At 34.7% G+C, this 23867-nt stretch overlaps 1 protein-coding gene and 1 long non-coding RNA gene across 3 annotated transcripts; one reads left to right on the forward strand and one right to left on the reverse strand.

Annotated features, from left to right (window-relative positions):
- Positions 1-1475: 1475 nt before the first annotated feature.
- Positions 1476-18259, reverse strand: LOC124888139 (receptor-like protein kinase HERK 1). 2 transcript variants are annotated; one of them, XM_047398564.1, is made up of 3 exons: positions 17907-18241; positions 14068-14127; positions 1476-1700 (listed from the first exon to the last, which is right to left on the reverse strand). In XM_047398564.1, exons 1-3 carry the CDS (start codon positions 18057-18059, stop codon positions 1665-1667), a joined length of 249 nt encoding a protein of 82 aa, XP_047254520.1. In that variant the 5' UTR covers positions 18060-18241; the 3' UTR covers positions 1476-1664. The 2 variants fall into 2 exon arrangements, 1 of the variants encoding a protein (XP_047254520.1); XR_007046182.1 differs by lacking the exons at positions 1476-1700; positions 14068-14127 and adding an exon at positions 4708-4977 and having other exon boundaries at positions 17907-18259.
- LOC124888140 lies at positions 16156-20286 on the forward strand. The gene is made up of 2 exons (XR_007046183.1): positions 16156-16344; positions 19706-20286. It is a non-coding gene; the product is annotated as an uncharacterized LOC124888140 (long non-coding RNA).
- Positions 20287-23867: the final 3581 nt, after the last annotated feature.

Below are 23867 nucleotides of genomic sequence, written 5' to 3' on the forward strand. Positions count from 1 at the left end.
TATAACATATAATAAAGAAAGATTATTCATAAAAAGAACTTTAACATGATATGAAAATATATGTACTTGTAAAAATAATAGCAGAAGAATATTATAATAGGTATTATACACCTATGATAGATACAGGAGCAGAAGCAAACTTATGTAGATATAACTATTTACCAAAAAGTAAATGGGATAAATTAAAAACACCAATAATAGTCAAAGGATTTAATAATGAAGGAAGCTTAATTACATATAAGCTAAAAATGTAAAAATATAGATATGGAATAAAATAATAACAATAGAAGAAATCTATAATTATGAACTAACATCAAAAGATATGCTTTTAAGAATGTCATTTTTAGATAAATTATACCCACATATAATAACTAAAACAGATTAGTAGTTTACAACACCATGTAAACAAAAAGTAAAGGCAAAAAGAGTTATTAATAAAATAAAAAAGAAAACTGATTGGATAGAAGGAAATGAAAAATTACACAAAAGTTAGAAAATATAAAAAATACAGAAGACACAATAGAACTAGTTGTATTTTCAATAAATAAAAAAGAAATAACTATATTTTCAATAGATAAGGTAGAAATAATAAAGAAAAAATTAAGACAATTATATAGTGAAGATCTATTAAGAGGATGGGAAAAACATAAAACTACTATAAAAATTGAATTAATAGATAAAAATAGCATAATAACTCAAAAATCATTAACATATAATTTTGACGATTTAAAAGAATTTAAAATGTACATAGATGAATTATTAGAAAAACAGTATATACAAAAAAGTAATAGTAAACACAATAGTCCAGCATTTATAGTAAATAAACATAGTGAACAAAAAAGAGGTAAAAGTAGAATGGTTATTGATTATAGAAATTTAAATGCAAAAACTATGACATATAATTATCCAATACCAAATAAGATATTAAAAATAGGACAAATACAAGGATATAACTATTTTAGTTAATTTGACTGTAAATCAGAATTTTACCACTTAAAGTTAGACGAAGAATCAAAGAAATTAACCGCATTTACGGTACCACAAGGATTTTATGAATGAAATGTATTACCATTTGGATATAAAAATGTACCAGGTAGATATCAATATTTTATGGATAGTTATTTTAAACAATTACCTAATTGTATAGTATACATAGATGAATACTACTTTATACAAAAACTAAAGAGGAACATTTAAAATTATTAGAACAATTTACAGATATAATACAAAAATTGAGAATAAGTTTAAGTGATGTAACACCCGATTCTGGTAATCGGAACGCTACATGGTGCCCATGACCCCGAAGGACCATAAGCTAACCCATGACTGATATCTGTACCTATACACTACATAATATAGAGCATGAATGCAGAATACGTAATAATGTAAGGCCATAAGTTTCAATACTGAATGAAACATAATATCTGAAAAGGGTATCACAATACCAAAACAACTAAAAATACTGAAGTCTAAATCTGAAGATACTGTAATCGTCTGAAAGCCTCTAACTGTCTGAATAAGGAGTTGAATGGGACATATCCCCAACTAACTCCGTCTAGAAAACTGAAATAAAATAATAAAATAAAATTGAGTACTGAAATGACAAGCCAACATTTGTCCTCGCATGATGAGGACTCACCACTGACGCTGAAAGTTGGAACTGGTCAACTATTACTGCTCCGAAGCTCGTGCCTCTGAACCTATGGTGTAACATAAGAGAAAGCACCATAGCACAAATGCGTCAGTACAACTGAATGTACTGAGTATACGAGTGAGGTACGCTATATGCAAAGGGTTCATATACATGAACTATACTAACTGACTAATATGAACGTGAGAATACATACATGATTACGAGACTAAAACTGTCATAACATGATACTAATAACTGATAACATAAGTGACTGTAACTGAGAGTCTGATATTGGTGGAACTAACTGAGTTTCGTACTGTAACTGAGTTGACTGTATCTGACAGTTCTGATAGTCTGATGAACTATCTGAGTTCTTTTACTGAGACTGATACTGAAACTGTAACTGTGGGAGAATTCATCTAACCGACAGCCTCGAATGTGCTTCAATAACTAAATCGGGGTCCAATCTGTACCCTGATTGGAAGGGTGCCAATAACGTGCCACGGGTAAAGACAAGCTGTGAGTGACCCTTAAATCTGGTAGTGTCCCCATAAGAGAACGGAGGGTATCCGCTTCATCAACTCTAAAGTTAGTAGTGTTGATGTCCCAACCTATGCTGGCTACATAGTTCTGGAATGCAAGGATTGCTTCTAGGAATCTCACCCTCAATCTGGCAGTGTGGATTCCCATTCTGGGGTTTTCTCAGTGCTGAATCCTACTCCCATCTGAATAGACACTGAACATGAATACTGAGCTGAGTTACTGAGTTCCGTTGACTGACGAAATACTACTTACGACTGACTGAGTTCATGAGATTTCTGAGAATACTGAGTTACTACATTTTTCCTGAGTCACATGACTGACTGAGTTCTATGGAACATGGCTTGACTATGGATATCGTGAAAACATGACATGGCTCTAGGCACACAGCTATATTTTTCGGGTACAAGTACCCCCAGTACTTGATGGAAAGAAACTGATACACATGACTGACTTGTTCATAGGAATAGAGTCCACAATTCATTATATCATAAGTAGGGGATTCAATACTACAAATGGTTCTCAACATTTCATACGTGGGAGGGGATACATTCAACATGGAAGTACTTTCTTAACTTCAACATCATGTTCACTACATATCACCACCACAATACATCAATAACATGAAATTCATGTTGAATCATAAAACATAGAGCATGGACTTGTTACTTGGTACTCTTAAGTCATGAAAACATGATTATTATTATTCTAGACATTTCATGGAACACCTTGCATGCACAATTTAGGCATAGGTGAAACCATAAGATTTTACATCATGAACAATCAAGTTTTACATGTTTTCAACTCACATGGTGTCATAGATTCATAATAACATATAAAGATTCCAACTTGGGAATCATTCAACATCAACAACTTGATTATCAACATCTAACAATATAGATATCATAAACAACTAATTTCATAGATTTCAACTTACATACTAACATAGCTTCATGAAAATACATAAAAAGCCCAACTTGAAACCATACAACAACCATCAACATGAACATAATCATACCACAACAAAGTATTCACAATACATAATTTAAAACTTGATTCTTGAGCTCCATGGATGAACACTACGCATACCTTAATTCTTGATTTTATGAAGATTAACGGAGAAAATTCTTGAATTTGGATCCTCAATTGAAAACCCCTTTTATTGTTCTTGAGAGAAATTAGAGAAAAAGAGTACATTTTTTTGAAAAGAAGGCTTAATTCGGTGTTAAGGGGTATATATAGGGGTGGAAGATGACCAAAATGCCCCTAAAGAAAGAGAGAAAGACGCAGTTGTCCCTCTGTTGACTTCTGATAGGCTGAAGTACATTGATCATAACTTTTTACTTCGATATTCAAATTGGACGAAATTAATTGCATTGGAAAGAGGACTCAAAGAGCTTTCCATTAATATATAGCAGCTCTCACAGTTAAGTATATACAGAAAGATATGATTGGTTGAAGTTGACCCTGAAATGCTGAAAATTTCTGGAGCATGCTATAGAGCATGCGACGCATGCTAATCGCATGGTGCCACTGTTTTGGGCACCCAAACGTGCCCTTACGCTACTCCAAAAATTCTGAAATTTACCTGGGATGTACTCTTGACTTCCCCGATCACAACGCAACTTGAAAATCCAAAAACGGAGGTTGAAAAGGTCGTAAAATAAATCCATGAAGTTCGGAGGCTTAAAATAGGCTAAGTGTTGGAATACTTGCCAAAATTTTCTAAGCGTTGAATCTTTTAAAGAGCTTTAAGAGCTAAACGAGCTGAATTTCGGACTTAGGATTTTATGGGGTATTACAAGTGAAAAGAAAGCCGAAATTATGAAAAACCAGATAGAGTTTTTAGGAATACAAATAGATAAAAGTGGAGTAAAAATGCAACAACATATAGTACAAAAAATAATAAATTCAAAAGAAGAATTAGATACAAAAATGAAATTACAATCATTTTTAGGATTAGTAAACTAAGAGAATACATACCAAAATTAGCCAAAAACTTAAAGCCTTTACAGAAAAATTAAAAAAGGATGTAGGATATAATTACAACGAAGAAGATAAAAAACAAATTCAAAAAATAAAAATACTTTGTAAAAAGTTACCAAAATTACAATTCTCAGATGAAAATAAAATTTTTACATATATAGTAGAAGCAGATGCAAGTGAATATAGTAATGGAGGAGTTCTTAAATATAGATACGAAAATGAAAAATTAAAAATCATTGCAAATACTACTCAGGTACATTTAATGAAACAGAAATAAAATGGGAAATAAATAGAAAAAAATTATGTTCATTATATAAATATTTATTAGCATTTGAACCCTATATTGTATATAACAAATTTACAGTGAGAACAGATAATAACCAAGTTCGGTGGTGGCTAACAAAGAAAATACAAAATTTAGTTACAACAAAAGAGATTCGGAGACTAGTATTGAATATATTAAATTTTACATTTACAATTGAAGTAATTTGTACTAACAAAAATGTTATTGCAGATTACATATCAAGACAAAGCTACACAGACTGATATAATAGAAGATGATGCTTTAGAAAAGATACTCAAAACCCTAACTACGCTTTCAATGAAAGTGGGCAGCATGGGTAATGAAATAGAAAAGCTAAAGACTAATGAAGTTAAACTGAAGTATGAAGCTACAAATCAACTTACTCAGCAGTGTGCAGAGCTATGTCGATCGGAAGACATTAAAATTCCATAGCTATGTCAATCGGAAGACATTAAAATTCCAGAGCTAAAAAGAGATGTTGGGACACTCCATAAAACCCATAACGTTTATCAATCTACAATTACAGGTACAAGCAAAGGAGTTAGTGGACAAAGATACCAGAACATGAACATGAATAAGATATTTGAGAAACCATTTATACCAAAAATACAAAAAGACCCCTTGTACATACCCCCACAAATTACCACATATCGAGATAGTTTGAACCAAGATAAAAAATCTTATGACCATCTAGCACGAGGATACATAGAAAAATCTACAAAGTACAAACTTTTCTAAAGCTTAACCCCAGAGCTACAGATATCCAAGAACCAAACACAAACTATATAACCCAAAGATTGCAAGGTCATAACAAGCTAATCGCACTACCCAAAACTAACCCAAGCTTAATAAAAACTTATTTCGACTATGGATTATTAAATACCATATATACCCAAGATGGAGAAGAACTATCAGCTATGGAAGAATTACATAAAATATTCACCACTTATAAAAGAGTAACCAAAGGAAATCTATTTTATGTAAAGTTTTATACTGCACCAGCAGAGATATTATACGATGAGATCAAACCAGTTATACAAGTTGTAAAAATAGGATTAACCAGAGATATGATTATACCGGAAGATATTGTACAGCAGCTAGAGATACCCAGAATTGAGATACCTGATTTCTACGCAAATAAATGACTTATTGGACTAGCTACAATTATTCAAGAATTAGCAAATAATTATATCAATGGAAACCCACTATGGAGCTATTATTCAAGAGATCATAAAATAATTTATTCAAATTCAAGAGAACTACGACAAACAGATATGGAAGATGTCATACAATGGATAATGACGTTACTTAACCCAGAAAAACAATCTACTGCAAGAGCAATTAAGAAATGATTTATTTCAGATGGATTATTAACAAGATATTGCAAGATAATTGGACACAAATATCCAGACCATCAATGTTCAAGATATAATGGAGAAGATAATATTATCCCAGAAGTCCAGATAGAATAAAAGGAAAAATCAACCATGAAGATAAGGACACCAGCTAGACACGAAATAATATTGAAAGAGATAAAAAGACAAGCTATTAAATTGTGAAAGTGACATGTAGATAACTGTCACAATTTCTTGTATGAAAATTGTAAATTATTGAATAGGTAGAATCTTAAGCACTAATAGATTTTTTGTCTTTTAGTACTTTAAGTCATTTTCTCTTTTTTTAAGATGTCAACACTTTTTGACACCTACCATAATTAGCTTTTATAGATGTAAGTAGGATAACCTTTCTTTTTTGACTTTTGTAACATCAGGAAGAATACATAAGAACCATGTAAAGTATTCATTTTCTCATTATAAATAGAGGCATGAAAGGCAGAAAAGAAAGCAAGCCTTTATGCGTTGAAGCAAACACTCTTCTTTCACAATGAACTTTTGAACATTTATTAAAAATAGGTATATTTCAAAGGAAAAAGCTATGGATGAACAAAGCTTAGAATTATCAAACCTACCAGAACAGGTATATTTATTTATGATTATGAATGGCTAAATTCATAAATTCCTAACAATCATGATATGATAAAATAAGTTCATGTTAGTTGCTACTAGTTAATGAGATAATAGGGAATAATCAGGTCCTCGAATGATGAGGATTCACTTCTAACTCTAACTGCTAAAACTGGAATCTTCTGTTGATCTGGAGCTCGTGTATCTGAACCGATGGTATAAGACACCATAGCGCAAATATGTCAGTACTTTAAATGTACTGGTATGCATGTGAAGTAGGCTGAATGCATAGGGTTCATATGCATGAACAATAATAATAACTGAATAACTATCATGAGCATGAGAATACATGCATGGGACATAACAACTGACACTAATATTGTGATAACATGATTACTGAATCTATATATAACTGATAACATGAGTGACTATATCTAATAGTACTAAATCTGATGGAACTATCTAAGTTTCGTACTGTGTCTGAGTTGACTGTATCTGACAGCCTTGAATTCTGAAAAACTATATGAGTTATTTTACTGAGACTGATACTGAGACTGTGGGAGGTAGTCATCTAACCAACATGCCCCAAATAATACATTATAGTTGAATTGGGTCCAATCTATGCCCTGATTAGAAGGGTGTCAATACTGCACCACTGGTAAGGACAACATGTGAGTGACCCTAATATAATAGGTAACTCTAGTGAGAACGGTGGGAACCCTCATATAGCAGGCTAAGCCGCCTCATCTACCCTCATATAGCAGGCTATGATGTCTTAACCTATGTTGGCTACATAGTTCTGGAATGCAAGGATTGCTTCTAAGAATCACACCCCCACATAACAGGTGAGTTCTCATCCTTGGGTTCACTCGGTGCTAATTTCTTCTCCCATCTGAATAGACATTGAACATAATTTACTGAAACTGAACATGGACTAAATTACTGAATTTCCATTGACTGATGGAATATTACTGATATCTGACAAATGACTGAGTTCATGAGATCATGGAGATTTCCTGAGTCATAAGACTGTATGAAGCCTAAGGATCATAGCTTGATTGAGAGTATCGTGGAAACATGACATGGCTCTAGGGACACAGCTAATATTTCGGGTACAGGTACCCCCAGGACTCGATGGAAGGAAACTAACCAAGCATAACTTACTTGAACATATAACTAACATCATAATCCATAATACATTTATAGAATCATTCCATTAAAAAATGTGATAGGCATAACTTGTACATATATGGGGATTTCATGATATCATACTAGTTGGGCATTGTTGCTTCATCTAGGCATTTAATCAAACACATGGTAGGCATAGCACATGTAGACAACACTATACAACAATTAATCATCATGATTCATCTCTAATCTCATCATCCTAGGGTTTATTCATAGATTTACATGAATATACATCTGTACAAATCAATTCCACATAAAATTGATCACCCAACATGGATTTAAATTCAATTGATCATTCTTAACATAAAAAAACAAACCCAACATGAATTCATAAAGAAATCCATAAACTTAAACTTAGAAAAGAGATTCTTCGGCTTCATGGACGAAGGAGCCAATAAATGAACACTACGCATACCTTAGTTCGTGATTTTGTGAAGATTAACGGAGAAACTTTCTTGGAATTAGATCTTCTATGAAAACCCTAGCTTGTGCTTGAGAGGTTTTTGAGAGAAGAGAGTATATTTTGGGTGAAGAGTGGCTGAATCACGTGTTTAAGGGCTTAAATAGAGGTGGGAAGTTGACTTTTAACCCTGGACACATTATTTAATTCTAGTAAAATTTTCCCAAACTGGGCCTCTGGCGCGACACGACGTTATCGTGCCGTGTCACTGGAAATTGACAATTAGGAAATTGAGGGATGGCAGACGCGGAGCCATCGCGGAGCCCCTTCCTTCGTGACCTGGGACTTTAGCACAATGCGGGGGAAATCGCGCAGAGACACTGTAAAAAGGACAATTCTAAAGTTGAGTGCTGGCACGATGCGCCATAATCGCAGACACCTACTGGAAATTGCCAAATTCCATTTCCTCTTGTGGCGCGGCGCGCCACTGACTAATAAGGCACTGTTTTTCGATAGGAACTTAAAATAATTATAACTTCTGACTCGATTATCAGATTTAGGAGAATCTTATATTGATGAAAGCTTATTGAATTTCCCATATGACAAAAAGTGAAAATCTTGAAGATTCATCATGGAATAACCATCATTAAATTTAGAAGCAAATACTAGACATTCTTGAGATGAAATTATCTAAGAAAAAGTACGGGGTATTACAATATTTCCCCCTTGAGAACATTCATCCTCGAATGAGACTGATTGAGAGGGAAGAAAAGACAACTGACGTACATACTGAACATAAATAATTGGAACATGATCTCATGACTGACATGACTGCCAATCTAATGCATGTGTAACAGATTCATGAATACATGACTGAGTATGCAATGGTACTTGACACCAAGTTTATAAAGGAAACATGAGCATGAAATTGCATACCAAGTTTGTGATGAACACTGAACATGAAAAAAAGTAAGCTTAAGGAAAACTGTTACCTTAAGTTTGATTTGAGTTGGCGAAGAAGAGGTGAGGATACTTAGTACGCATGTATGCCTCTACTTCCCAAGTAGCTCCCTCGACGGACTGATTAAGCCAAAGAACTTTAACTAGAGGGACTTCTTTGTTCCTCAATCTACGAGTATGATAGTCTAAGATTTCGACTGGAATCTCTTCATATAAGAGAGTGTTCTAAACATCAATGCTCTAAATAGGGACTACAACTGATGAGTCACCTATGCACTTCTTGATCAAAGAGACACGAAAGACCGGATGAACCGTGACTAAATCTGAAGGCAATTCAAGATCATAGGCTACCTTGCTTGCGACTGTGAATCTTGAAGGGACCGAAATATCGGGGACTGAGCTTTATCTTCTTACCAAATCTCTTCACTTCCTTTATGGGAGAGATCTTTAGATAGACATAGTCACTAATCTCAAATTCGAGATCTTTTCTATGAACATATGCATAAGACTTCTATTGGCTTGACCAGCCCAGAGTCTTTCTCTGATCAACTGTACTTTTTCTAAGGCATCGAATAATAAGTCAGGCCCTATGTCTGAGGCCTCACTGACATCAAACCAACTAATTGGAGATCTGCATCTCTTACCATAGAGAGCTTGGAATGGAACCATTCGAATACTGGAATGATAGTTGTTATTATATACAAATTCAATCAAAGGCAAGTGGTAATCCCAACTTCCATTGAAATCAATTACACGCGCTCTTAACATATCTTCTAAGGTCTGAATGGTCCTTTATTCTTGACCATCTATCCAAAGATGAAAGGTCATACTAAGATAAACTTGGTTACCTAGACCCTTTTGGAACACTTTCCAAAAATGAAAGGTGAAATGGGTACCTCTGTCTAAGATAATAGATAGTGGAACACCATGAAATTTGACCAACTCCTTGATGTAGAGTTTGGCATAATCCTCGGCTGTATAAGAGGTATGAACTGGAAGGAAATGATCAGATTTGGTCATTCTGTCTACAATGACCCAGACTAAATCATGTTGATGACGAGTTCGAGGCAAACCCATCACGAAGTCTATGTTCACAACTACCCACTTCCAAGTAGGAATACTGAACCTCTACATGGACCCACTAGGCTTTTGATGCTCTATATTAACTTATTGATATATAGAGTACTTAGCCATAAACTCTACAATGTCTCTCCCCATCCCACTCTACCAATAGATTTCCTGCAAATTGCGGTACATCTTTGTGTCCCTTGGATGAATAGAGTAGCGCGCACCATGAACTTCTGCAAGAATTTTCTGCCTTAAGTCGTCTACACCTGGAACACAGAGATGACCCTGACAACACAAAACACCATCTCCCCCTTGAGAGAAAACCTCTACTTTCTGATCCTGAACTGACTCTTTTAACTTGACAAGGCTGGGATCTCTATCTTGCTTTTCTTTTACCTCAGAAACTAGAGATGATTCTGAACTACTCTGAACCCATATATCACCCTCATCTGTATCGACTAAGCAAAATCCTAGTCTGGCAAGCTGATGGACTTCCTGAGCTAACTTTGTCTTACTGTCCTCAACATAAGAAACACTACCTATGGATAGTCTATTGAGAGCGTTGACCACTACGTTGGCCTTGCCCAGATGATAGAGAACACTTATGTCGTAATCTTTCAAGAGCTCTAACCACTTTCTCTAACCAAGATTGAGATCTTTTTGAGAAAAGATATACTAAACACTCTAATAATCTGTGAACACATCTACATGAACACCGTATAGATAATGCCTCCAAATCTTCAAAGCAAATACTATGGCTGCTAACTCAAGATCATGAGTAGGGTAATTCTTCTCATGAGGCTTAAGTTGTCTGGAGGCATAGTTTATGACCTTACTATGTTGCATGAGGACACAACCCAAACCTAATCTGGATGCATCACAATACACTACGAAACCATCTTAACCATCTGGAAGAGCTAATACTAGATCTGAGGAGAGTCGAGTCTTCAACTCCTAAAAACTCTTCTCGTAAGGATCTAACCATTGAAACTTGACTTTCTTCTGAGTTAATCTGGACATGGGGGAATGCAATAGAAAAAAATCCCTCAATAAACCAACTGTAATAGCCAGTCAAACCTAAGAAACTCCTAATATTTGATGGAGAGATAGGGCGAGGCCAGCTTTTTACTGCTTCGGTCTTTAGAGAATCCACTTTAATGCCATCACCGGAAATGATATGACCTAGGAATGCTACTGACCTTAGCCAAAATTCCCACTTACTAAATTTAGCGAATAGCTGATGATCTTTGAGAGTCTAAAGTACTGCCCTGAGATGGTCTGCATGATCACGCTCATTGCGGGAATAGACTAGAATATCATCTATGAAGACTATGACGAACACGTCAAAATACTGCTTGAACACATGGTTCATCAAGTCCATGAAAGCGGTTGGGGCTTTGGTAAGACCAAATAACATGACTAGAAATTTGAAGTGACCATACCGAGTTCGAAAAGCTATTTTCAGAATGTCATATTCCCTAACTCTGAGATGATGATAGCCGGATCTGAGATCTATCTTAGAGAAATAACTGACACCCTAAAGTTGGTCAAACAAGTCATCGATTTTCGGAAGAGGATACTTATTCTTGACCGTGACCTTATTAAGTTGGTGGTAGCTATACATATTCTGAGAGAACTGTCTTTCTTAAGCGCGAATAATACTGGAGCGCCCTACGGAGAAACACTGGGCCTGATGAATCCCTTATCTAAGAGATTCTTCAACTGTTCTTTTAGTTATCTAAGTTTTGCTGGTGTCATTCTGTATAGTAAAATAGAGTAGGCTGAGTATTTGGAAGAAGCTCAATGTCGAAGTCTATTTCCCTTTTGGGAGAAATTCCTGGAAGATCTTCGAGAAATACATCTAAATATTCATTCACTATTGGGACTGATTCAAGGCTGGGAGTTTCGGAACTAGTGTCCTTAACTTGAATGAGATGATAGACATATCCTTTAGATATCATTTTCTTTGCCCGAAGTAGGAAACAAATTGACCCCTAAAAGTAGATACACTACCCTTCCATTCAAGGATGGGTTCACTTGGGAACTGAAATTGGACTATTCTATTTCTGTATTCGACTATGGCATAGCAGGAATGAAGCTAATCCATGTCGAGAATAACATCAAAATCATACATCTCTAATTTGACTAAGTCTGCTGAAGTGAATTTTTAAAATATCATAATCGGGCAGTTCCTATATACCCACCGGGCTATGATGGTTTTACCCACTGGGGCAGAGACTGAAAAGGGCTCTGCTAGGATTTTGGGACTGATTCTGAAATCACCTTCTATAATAAAAGACAAAGGAGCTCCTGGGTCTAGCAAAGCATAAGCATGCACATGAAAGATCTGTAACGTACCAATAACTACATTAGGAGAATTATCCTGATCTTGTCAAGACTGAAGAGTATAAAAATGATTTGGGCATTTCCCACTAGTATCACTAGAGGTGGCACCCTTCTGATTTGGGCGACCAGATTGAGCTGAGGAGCGATTCTGTTGACCTTGAGGACCCGACTGAGGACAGTCTCTGACTCTATGGCCTGGCTTGCCATATCCAAAACAAATACAACTACCAGCTCTACAAATACCCTGATAGTGCTTACCACAAGTCTGGCAAAGGAGATAAGTGTGGGCACTGATAACACTGCCTTGGGTCTTAGAGTCTGGTGCTCTGTTACCCTCTCAGAACTTAGGAACTGGAGCACTGGCTGAAGAAAGAGCTGGAACTGATGACTTAGGACAAAATTGAGAATGATTTTCTCCTTCTGACTTAGGCTGAGCGAAGTTAAAACTACCTGTCTTTTCTATCTTATTCTGCTTCTCCCTCATCTTAATCTTTTTCTCCTCAATCTAATGAGCATGAGTCATAAGCCTGGCTAAAGTCATGTTACTATTCAGCATGATTCATAAGCCTGGCTAAAGTCATGTCACTAAAGAGTAAACTTAAGAGAATACTCTTTTACTGTAATATTGCCCTGCCTGAGGTTGATGAATTCTAACACCTTAGCTTCCCTAAGCTCTAGGGGAAAGAATCAATCAAGGAAAGAAGATGAAAACTCCTCCCACTCAACTATCCCTACATCATCTGCCCTCTCTGACTTCCACTGCTTGAACCAAGTGTGAGTAACATCCTACAACTGATATGCAACTAGCTCAGCACTCTCAACAGTAGTCACCCCCATGATGTCTGTCACCTTCTGCACCTAATCTAGGAATTCCTAAGGGTCATCATCTGTCTTAGACCCGAGAAAGCATGGAAGATATATTCGAGTGAAATCCTGAATCCTGGTTGTTGCTGAATTGGCCACTGGATTGGCCAGAACGACAGCTGGTCATTCATTCTGAGCAGCAACTTAGTTAGCAAGAGTAGTAAATGTAGTTTGAAATTCTACATGAGAAATATGTTCGCCAAAGGTTCTTCGGGCTGAGGGGCTGACTGATTTCCATTTCTTCTTTTAGGAGGCATGTTCTGTATAAGAAAGGGAGAAATGGATTAGATTGAGAGATTGACTTGACATTATGCTCACTGGCATGACATGAATACTGAAAGAGGGGAAACTATTCCTAAAACACCTTATAGCCTCCTGTACAAGACTCTACTAGATGCGGCTTTTAGACTTCCTAGGACTCTATTGAACCTTAGGCTTTGATACCAAGTTTGTAACACCCCGATTTGCTGAACCAGAATGCTACTTGGTGCTCATGACCCTGAAGGACCATAATCTAACCCATGACTGATATCTATATCTATATATTGCATAAAATACTGAAAAATGTGGAAACATGAACTGAAAGGACATAAGGTTCACATAACTAAAGTAAAACATAACATCTAAACGGGGTATGAAATACCAAAAAAAACTAAAAATACTAAAGTCTGAAACATGATAGTCTAGAAAGCCTATAACTAACTAAACTTTTTGAGTAAGGAGTTGATGAGACATGTACCGAACTAACTCAAACTAATAAACTAGTTAATGAGATAATAGGGAATAATCAGGTCATCGAATGATGAGGACTCACTTCTAACTCTGACTGCTGAAACTGGAATCTACTGCTGATCTGGAGCTCGTGTCTCTGAACCTATGGAATGACACAATAGTGCAAATGTGTCAGTACTTTGAATGTACTAGTATGCATGTGAGGTAGGTTGAATGCATGGGGTTTATATGTATGAACCATAATAATAACTGACTAAATATCATGAGCATGAGAATACCTACATGGGACATAACAACTGATAATAATATTGTGATAACATGATTACTGAATCTGAATATAACTGATAACATTAGTGACTGTATCTGACAGTCCTGAATTTGATGGAACTATCTAAGTTCTGTACTGTATCTGAGTTGACTGTATCTGACAGCCCTGAATTTTAAAAAACTATCTGTGTTCTTTTACTGAGACTAATACTGAGACTGTGGGAGGTATTCATCTAACCGACATGCCCTAAATGATGCATTATAGCTGAATAAGGGTCAAATCTATGCCCTATTTAGAAAGGTGTCAATACCGCGCCACTGGTAAGGACAACATGTGAGTGACCCTAATATAATAGGTAACTCTAGTGAGAATGGTGGGAACCCTCATATAGCAGGCTAAGACATCTCATCTACCATTTATAGTAGGCTATGATGTCTCAACCTATGCTGGCTACATAGTTCTGGAACGCAAGGATTGCTTCTAAGAATCACACCCTCACATAACAGGTGAGTTCTCACCCTTGGGTTCACTCGGTGCTAATTTCTGCTCCCATCTGAATAGACATTGAACATAATTTACTAAACTGAACAGGGACTGAATTACTGAATTTTCGTTGACTGATGAAATATTACTGATATCTGACAACTCACTGAGTTCATGAGATCATGGAGATTTCATAAGTCATAAGACTGTCTGAAGTCTAAGGATCATAGCTTGATTAAGAGAATCATGGAAACAAGACATGGCTCTAGGCACAGAGCTAATATTTCAGGTACAGGTACCCCCAGGACTCGATGGAAGGAAACTGACCAAGCATAACTTACTTGAACATATAACTAACATCATAATCCATAACACATTTATAAAAGCATTCCATCAAAACATGTGAAAGGCATAACTTGTACATACATGGGGATTTCATGATATCATACTATTTGGGTATTGTTCCTTCATCTAGGCATTTAATCAAACACATGGTAGACATAGCACATGTAGACAATATTATACAACAATTAATCATCATGATTCATCTCTAATTTCATTTTCATAGGGTTTATTCATAGGTTCACATGAATATGCTTCTATACAAATCAATTCCACATAAAATTGATCACCCAACATGAATTTAAATTCAATTGATCATTCTTAACATAAACAAAACAAACCTAAAATGAAATTCATAAAGAAATCCATAAACTTAAACTTAGAAAAGAGATTCTTTGGCTTCATGGACGAAAGGAGTCCATGAATGAATACTACGCATACCTTAGTTAGTGATTTTGTGAAGATTGACAGAGAAACTTTCTTGGAATTGGATCTTCTATGAAAATCCTAGCTTGTTCTTAAGAGGTTTTTCAGAGAAGAGAGTGTATTTTGGGTGAAGAATGGCTAATCATGTGTTTAAGGGCTTAATTAGGGGTGGGAAGTCGATCCTTTAAACCCTGGATGCGTTATTTAATTTCAGTAAAATTTTTTCGAACTGGGCCCTTGGCGCGACGCGACGTTATTGCGTCGTGTCACTGGAAATTGAAAATTGGGAAATTGAGGGATGGCATGACGCAGAGCCATCGCATTGTCACTTCCTTCGTGACCTGGAACTTTGGCGTGATATGGGGAAAATTGCGCTGAGACACTGGAAAAAGGACAATTCTGAAGTTAAGTGCTGGCGCGATGCGCCATAATCACAGACACCGACTGGAAATTGCTAAATTCCATTTCCTCTTGTGGCGCGGCACGCCATTGACTAATATGGAGCTATTTTTCAATAGGAATTTAAAATGATCGTAACTTCTGACTCGGTTATTGAATTTAGGCGAATCTTATCTCGATGGAAAGTTTATTGAATTTTCCACATAACAAAATGTGAAAATCTTAAATATTCCTTATGGAATAACCATTATTCAATTTAGAAGTCAATAATAGACATTCTTGATATGAAATTAGCTAGAAAAAAGTAGGGGTATTTCATTTCTTTTACAATTTTAGCTGATTCTGTAGCAGAATCTCTGTTCTGGACTAAAGTAATTTCAACAGTCGTAGAAGTGAGCTCATCTCAATTTCATCTTAACTTGTCTTCAACAGAGTTTAGAGGTAAGAATTTTTAATTCAACATAAGTAATTTCAACAATCACAGCAATCAAAACTATTGCATGTTAGTTTTCAATTTTGAAGCTCACTTTGTTGTTCTTAGTTTCAATTTTGACATATCTATGGAATAGATCATTTCTTTGAATTATTTGAATAAAAAGTAATTATTGGGTATTTTGATTTTGCTCAAATTCTTCCCCATTCTTTCTCGATTATGATTTAAAATGAATAATTTTGGGCCCTTTATCATTTTAGAACTCAATTTTAAATTGATTTTTGAGTAATTGAAAGATGGATGATGGAACTTAGAGGTAGATGTAGATAGAAGAAAGTAGTGTTGTTGAAAGGAGAGGAGTTGCCGGCAATAAAGAATATGTTTTTGAGCACTAAGAGGCACAAATCAATTAGCATTTAAGGATATGATATTGAAAAATTAGCATTTATTGTTGTCGGGAGCATTCCAGTTAAGCTATTATCTTCCAGCCTCAAACTAGATAAATTCCTCAAATTTCTGATTTCATTTGGAAGATGGCACTTGAGGTTACAGCCTGCCATCGAAAACATTTGTAGAGAAGAAAGATTGCCAATATATACGGGAAGCATTGCATTTAGGGGATTAAAAGACAACATCAGTTTTCTCAAGTATTTACAGTTAGCCAAAGAAGTAATAAAGCTCATTTGATCACCTCTGAAGGAGTTATCATACAAGTTTAGAATTTTCAGTAGTCATAAGTTTCCTAACGATTTAGGAATTGAACCCGTAAAATTATTTCCAAGGATATCGAGAAGGCCTATATTAGATATATTTAGGATGGAACTAGGTAAGACACCAATAATATAGTTTACACCTAGGAACATTCCTTGAATAACATTAGGTAACCTATGTCCTATAGTGGAAGGTAGATTACCTGAAATGTGGATCCCTGTGAGTGAAATATATACGAGGGTTGATATATTAAAGATACCAATAGGTATTGATCCATTAAAGTTATTGAAAGACAATGAAAGGTCCCTCAACTGTCGAAGGTTACCAACTTTATGTGGAATTACACCTACAAGATTCAGTAAGATTAGTACTAGTCTAAGTTGCTCGAACTTCCTAAAATGTAGCCACACTCATGTCGGATCCTTCAAAATGCTCTACTTTGGAAGGATCCGACATGTACACGATGACATTTTCGAAGAGTCTGAGCAATATAGGTGTTAGTAGTATCCAAAAAGTTGGAACTCCAAAATGATGGTGGCTAAGATATTTTCCTATACCTATCAGGTTATTATTTATAAGATCAATCCAGAAAAGATTAATCCACTCAACCAGTTTATGTTGGTTGCTTGGGTAGTTTGTGTCTAGTGCTCGTAGACCTGTTAGCATTTCCACTAACACAACACAAAAACCATAGACATCGTTTTCACGTACAAGTGTCCTATCAAAAGATGATTATAGAAGTATGAACATACATTTATTCAGATGATTATGACTTTAAATATGGTTGAACCTGTAAGCACATGTGATTCCAGAGAAGTAGAATCGCAGAGTATAGAAAATAAACAGACTTCAAGTTTACCTGTTTGAACATACTCAAGAGAGCATAACCATAAGTTCCCATTACCCGTGTTGTTACATGTGATTGACTAACCAAAGGACTGAGTTTTGCCAAGCCAAAATCCGATATCCTTGCATTGTAGGACTGAAACCAAAAGGAACTAAAGAATGCCATGAAACCTTTTATTAGTAACAACCTTTTCCCTAGTGTTCTTACTGTTATAGGTCAGTTAGTAAGGTTTTCCCTAGTGATAACAAACTTTTTATCACTCTGATCTAGTTGTTATGAACTGTCCACAAGTACATTTATTTTGTTTTGTTTTACAATTCAGACCAATCTGTGTCTGTATCTCCATGTATTTGTTGATTGCTTTGATTCCTGTCCAGATAAATCTTACCCTTGATCCCAGATAAGATTTTGATCCCAGATAAGATTTTAATGGCAGATGATTACATGTTTGGCAGGATATCTTGTTCTTTTATGATATTGTTAAAAAGATATTTTAAAATCTCCCTGGTAAAAAGTGTAAAGCGGCAAATCTTTATATGAGATGAACAAGGTTTGTATCTTATAGTAGTGGCAGTTGGTTGATTCAATCGAAAGTAAAACGTATGTGTAACTTTATGCTAAAGCTATAGCATCGAAGACCTAAAAGATAATTTTTTTTGTTTACATGGTAAAATAGAGTCACGAAATTTGAAATCAGTTTGTGCTATTTAACAGCAAATATGATATAGTGACCAGGTCATAAACAATTTTTTTTATGAGAAAATAGAGAAATTTTTTTTGAACTTTCTTTGGTTTGATCATAGTATCTGATCTTTCATGTAAGTATCTTTAATTCTCCAACTCTTGACGGATCAGTTGTTGATATCTGTTGCACCAATGCTCGTTGGAGTAGAGACTATAATTGATGAGTTAATACACCCCTTGAAATTACCTTATAGATAGAATTGATTCATACATTATGCATTCTGCATACCATGACATGTCTTCTCACTGTTTCAATGGAAAAATACAATAATTAAACCTCAACCATAAGCTCGTTGGAGTTTGCTATATGATATCTCACTCTAGTCTACTCCATTTAGACTGGTCTCACTTCAATATTCAATATATTGGGTTCTTTAAGCCAAATAGTTCTCTTCATTTTCTACTGAAATACAATTTCTTCAACAAGATTAAAGTACTTGTGGCAGATATTGGAATAATGGTAGCGTACCAGCAAGAGTGGGTCTTTATCTTAACTAGTGGTATCATATTTTAAAATCATATTCTATTTTTTGATAAGTTTGCATGAACTCCAAGAGACTATAGGTCTTTCTAAACTTCCTTTGTCATTTTAGGTGTAGTTCATCGTGGTTAACCACTTTCAGCCCTCATGGTTTCACGCTTACAAACTGGTGCATCATCTTCCACTGGACCTCTGTTTTCTTTTTTACACCTCTCGTAAAAGTTCTAGAAAAACTATCATGAAGTTCTCACTGACGCAATTGAAGCACACAATAAGGCTTGTATCATTGGGAACTCCTAATCCACCAGCAACACCTTCCTATATACTGTAATGTTAATTTACCAAGCCTCTCTTGAAATCCTAATGAAGTCAACACTGCTGCTCTATTTTTTTCATGACAACGATAGATGATCTCTACTTTTTGTTTTAGCTTTTACACCTGCTCTTTGAGAGAGGTCTTTTAGGCCCCTTATCGTGCCAATATTTTTTTATTGTATATTAAAAGGTTGTCGCTATTCGAGTTTGCCTACTACCATTTTTTTTGTTTTCATACTATTTTGTTAGCTAATTATTTGTATTTTTTTAGGATAAAATGGAGGTTGTCATAGCTACTACTCTTTTGAGATCAACAGATGATTCATCAGAAGATCAAGAACTCGATATAAATCGTGTGTACTTTGATGTTGCGGGTGGAGCAAAAAAATAATGTGTGTATGGATTGGGCTCTCAAGCTTCAACCTTGTATAAAGATATGCCATGCAATTAGCCTGTAGTGTCCGATCATGTTGCCGAAGAGCGCATCAAAATACTTGAGAAAAATCAATAGAGAGTTTAGCAAGAGCGTGTCGAGTCGGAGGTGCAACAACGAGTAGAGCAAGAGGTTTCTTGTTTGAGGCAACAAAGTGATGATCGATTCAAATCTATAGAGGAGCAATGGTCTCGCATGATGAGCGATATGACATTATCTTCTTTCTTATTTAGTAATCCTACTCTCCCTAATAGGGACTTATCTAATGCTTAAGTGTTTAATATTTTGAGACTTTAGATACTTGAAGTGTCGACTTGAACATTGTCACACTGTCGACACCCAATTTTGGCTCTCCATACTTAGAATTAACGCATTTAGGCTCTCTAATCGTTAAATGACATAATATGTAATTTTTCACATATCTTTTGCAATTGTTAATAAATTGTTGATAATCATCATTATGTTATAATTTTTACTCATTTATTGACATATTTTAATTTTACATGATTTATTGATAATTATCTTTAATTTCATAAATTTTAAGATTTTTATCAATTTATTATTATTTTAACATTTTTTGAACAGTCGTTTACATACCACACAGCATAGCACTGCAATTTTTTACTAAATAGTATAATTTTAATTATTTATAGCATAATGTATTTTCTTTAAAGATAATTATATTTTTTATTTGTTATTTATAGTTTTCTGTAATTATATATCGACATTTATTATTTTTTACGTTATTTAATACGACCTGTAAAAATAAATCGATTTAATTATTTTAATACACAGTAATAAATCAGTCAAATCAAGGTCTACTAACTTTTTAAAAAACAAATTGATTTTATCTAATCTACTTTCCCTAATTTATAGCACATGCTGGAAGAAAAAGTAGAAATAAATATTTTTTTTTTTTTTTTTTTGACCTTTTTAAATATCACACATCTATACACCACACATATTAACACACACTACACCAATACATACACACACACAAAAAGACAGACTAACAAAAAAACCAAAACAACAGTTTCTCCCTTACTCTTTCTCTGTTCTCTCTCCCACCTTCCATGGCTGCCGTTGGCCAACCCAGCTCTGGCGAGCCCCTTCCCTTGTTCTCCTCACTCTCTCTTCGCCTTCTCCACCATCCAACCACCAATAACCACAAACCGCCACTCGAGCAGTCCGTTCCCCGTCGCCCAGATCTGTCGCTGGTGAAACAACCACCAACGCCATCGGATTCGAACACCGCCACAAACCAAATCTGCCGGTGATTCCCACCTGTCCAGCCACCAAACGAAGCCATGAGCTGCCTTCCTTTCCCTATTTTGCACTTTATTTTTTTTTTAATTTTGTTACAAATCTAGCTAAATTTTTTGTTATCCGGCGTTACTCCGGCGAACGCCGTTGTACCGCTGCTGTTATTGTCACTATTTTGGTGTTTTCATTTTTTGTTTATTATGGATATTATGTTGCTTCGGCAGTTGCGTCGCTTCCTCTCTATTTATTATTGCTCGTCATTATTCCCTTTCACTGGTTTATGTGTTATGATGTATGTTGATTTGACTGGATATATTTACTTATTATGGTTTGATTTCTTCTCGAAAAGAAAAGCATTCCGATGAAGCTCCGAGAAGCTCCGAGCATTCTGGCGAATATCATGATATTTTTGTATTGTTTCTACTTTTCGCATTATTTTGTACTATTCACTGTCAAAGAATTAATTTTGCTATATTTTTCGACAACCTTATATCAATGTTTAGGTATTCTCATTATTTTTGCTTACCACTGTCTGTCCAATTTTCGGACTGATATCCTGCATTTTTTAACCTTCATTTAACTTTATTAAACTGATTTGAATAAAATAGACACATGGTCGATGAAGAAATTTTCGTCGATTTTTGAGGTCTTCACAAATAAAAAGACGGATTTTACATATACAAATACGTATTAATAAAAATAAATATTTTTGAGCAATGAAAAAATCTTATATTTCAAAATTTTATCTGAGCCCCATTTTTAAATAAAAAATTATATTTTTACGTATACACACCTTTTAATTTATTTTTATAATTATTTATTTGTTAGTAACATTTTTATTACTAGTGTCGTACAGGTTTTTGGGAATACTTAACAAAAAGGACATTCAAAAGGAGAGTTCGACTTTATTTTATGTTTGTATATTTTACATTCTTGTAATTGTACAAATATTATCATAGTGAAACTTTATTCTGGAGGTGTTGGGAGGATATTTCTTATTTACGCATTCCTCATCATGCGTTAGACAAATCTAGGTCGTTAATATATACATTAAATTGATTTAGATAATTTAATCAAATAATTCACACTTTGTTAGACTAAAAAATATTGTGTAATCTTTTCTTTAAAATAAATTTTCTTTATTCAATTTTTTATTTTTTCATACACAATTTTTGTATTTTTCGTTTCGTCATAGGTTTCTTATACACATACATATTACGACAACATATTCAATTTACACATTGTTAATATCATTTTAATACACATTTTATATTTGTATTTATAAGCATTGATTTGTTTTCTTTATTTTTCTTAATAAACCTAAGTCTGGCCGAAACCACATTTGTGGATTCTGAAGGATGCCTAATCCCTTCTCTTCGGAATAATTTGAACCCTTACCTAAAATCTAAATTGGTTTCGCAGATTAGAATAAAGTCATACTTGTTAAGTAAATAAATAGGTTTCCTATTTTTCCTTAAAAATTAGGTAGCGATTCCGTAAAGAACTTTAATTCATTTAGAGTCCATAAGTCATGTTTTGTTTAATCTTGACAAAAATAGGGCATGACAGAATGACGAATCTGTTGGGGATATAAGGTTCTAACCATTACAGACTTAGGTAAATATTTATGTTTTTATATTAATTTGTTTCATACTAATTGTCTTGACGCTATTTTATTATGTGGCATAAATTGTTTATTTGTTATTATTTTGTATAGATTATTTATTTGTTTATCGCTTTATTAAATTGACATTCCGTTCATATTCCCTCCATTTCAAAAAAATGACATTCACACACTTTGTACACGCGGATTGTACATTGTACTTTTACAAAATTCTTTCAAATCCCTTACTTTAGAGAGTTGGCGTATACGTAGGGTGAGCGAAAGTTTTACTGCCGTGGGACTACATGTCTTCTTATATAGGAAATTCAAGTCCGTGTTTATCCACTCTTAGTTAATATAGGTTATAGCTAAAATAACATCTTTTAGGTGCATGCATCATTAGTCTACTTTATGTCCGAAGGGTTCGTGACCTATGTGACACGTCATTGTAGTCTTATACATATTTGAAAGATTATTGTGTCTGTATATATTTATTTGCTATAAAAGATTATTGTGTCTGTACATTATTGTGTCTATACAGATCAGTTAAAAGATGCATCTTAGCAACATCGCTACTAGTTGTGTATAAGCTTGAACTACGTTTTGACCTGATTCTTGTCGAGACAAGATACGTAGGCAACCCTGTATTAGGGTTCGGTCTCTCCACTATTTCAAAATAATTTCTCCGGCATTTAAACTGGGGTAATTTTCTGAAACAGTTCAAAAACTCTCTCCAAAATTCATCAAGAGCACAAATCAATAGCTTCTCAAATCCAAATCTTAATTACATTAGTGCCTAGCCGGCCTACCTCCAGATACTCACCCAATTTTGGTCCGAGAATATTTAACTTATTCTTTCGAATGTCGTAAACCATTAAATTTATGGTTTATCGATCCTCACTTTCAAATGCAAGGGTTAAAATTTTTTTCAGTTATAATAATCCTACCAACTATGTTGAAATAATGTCATAATTTCTTTGGTGTCTGATTTTTTCAATCTTGTCAGTATACTAAAGTTGTGTCAAAGCTCTCCCTATGCATGACATCCATTCTCTCTATCATTTGATCAAAACAATTTTGATGTTAAAAATAATTTTTTTCTGATCGTCTTTCATATTATTTTCGAGAATGACC

Source organism: Capsicum annuum, chromosome 10 (assembly GCF_002878395.1).
Source record: "Capsicum annuum cultivar UCD-10X-F1 chromosome 10, UCD10Xv1.1, whole genome shotgun sequence".
NCBI classification, from domain to species: domain Eukaryota; kingdom Viridiplantae; phylum Streptophyta; class Magnoliopsida; order Solanales; family Solanaceae; genus Capsicum; species Capsicum annuum.

Bases quoted from the DNA above. Each gene is read 5' to 3' on its own strand.
- LOC124888139 (XM_047398564.1), bottom strand. From the start codon at position 18,059: ATGGCATTCTTTAGTTCCTTTTGGTTTCAGTCCTACAATGCAAGGATA. The intron at 14,128-17,906 runs GTAAACTTGAAG...GTCATTCCATAG, and splicing joins TCTTGAGTATGTTCAAACAG to GTTCAGAGACACGAGCTCCA. The intron at 1,701-14,067 runs GTGAGTCCTCAT...GTTACACCATAG, and splicing joins TTCAGCAGTCAGAGTTAGAA to GTTCAGAGGCACGAGCTTCG.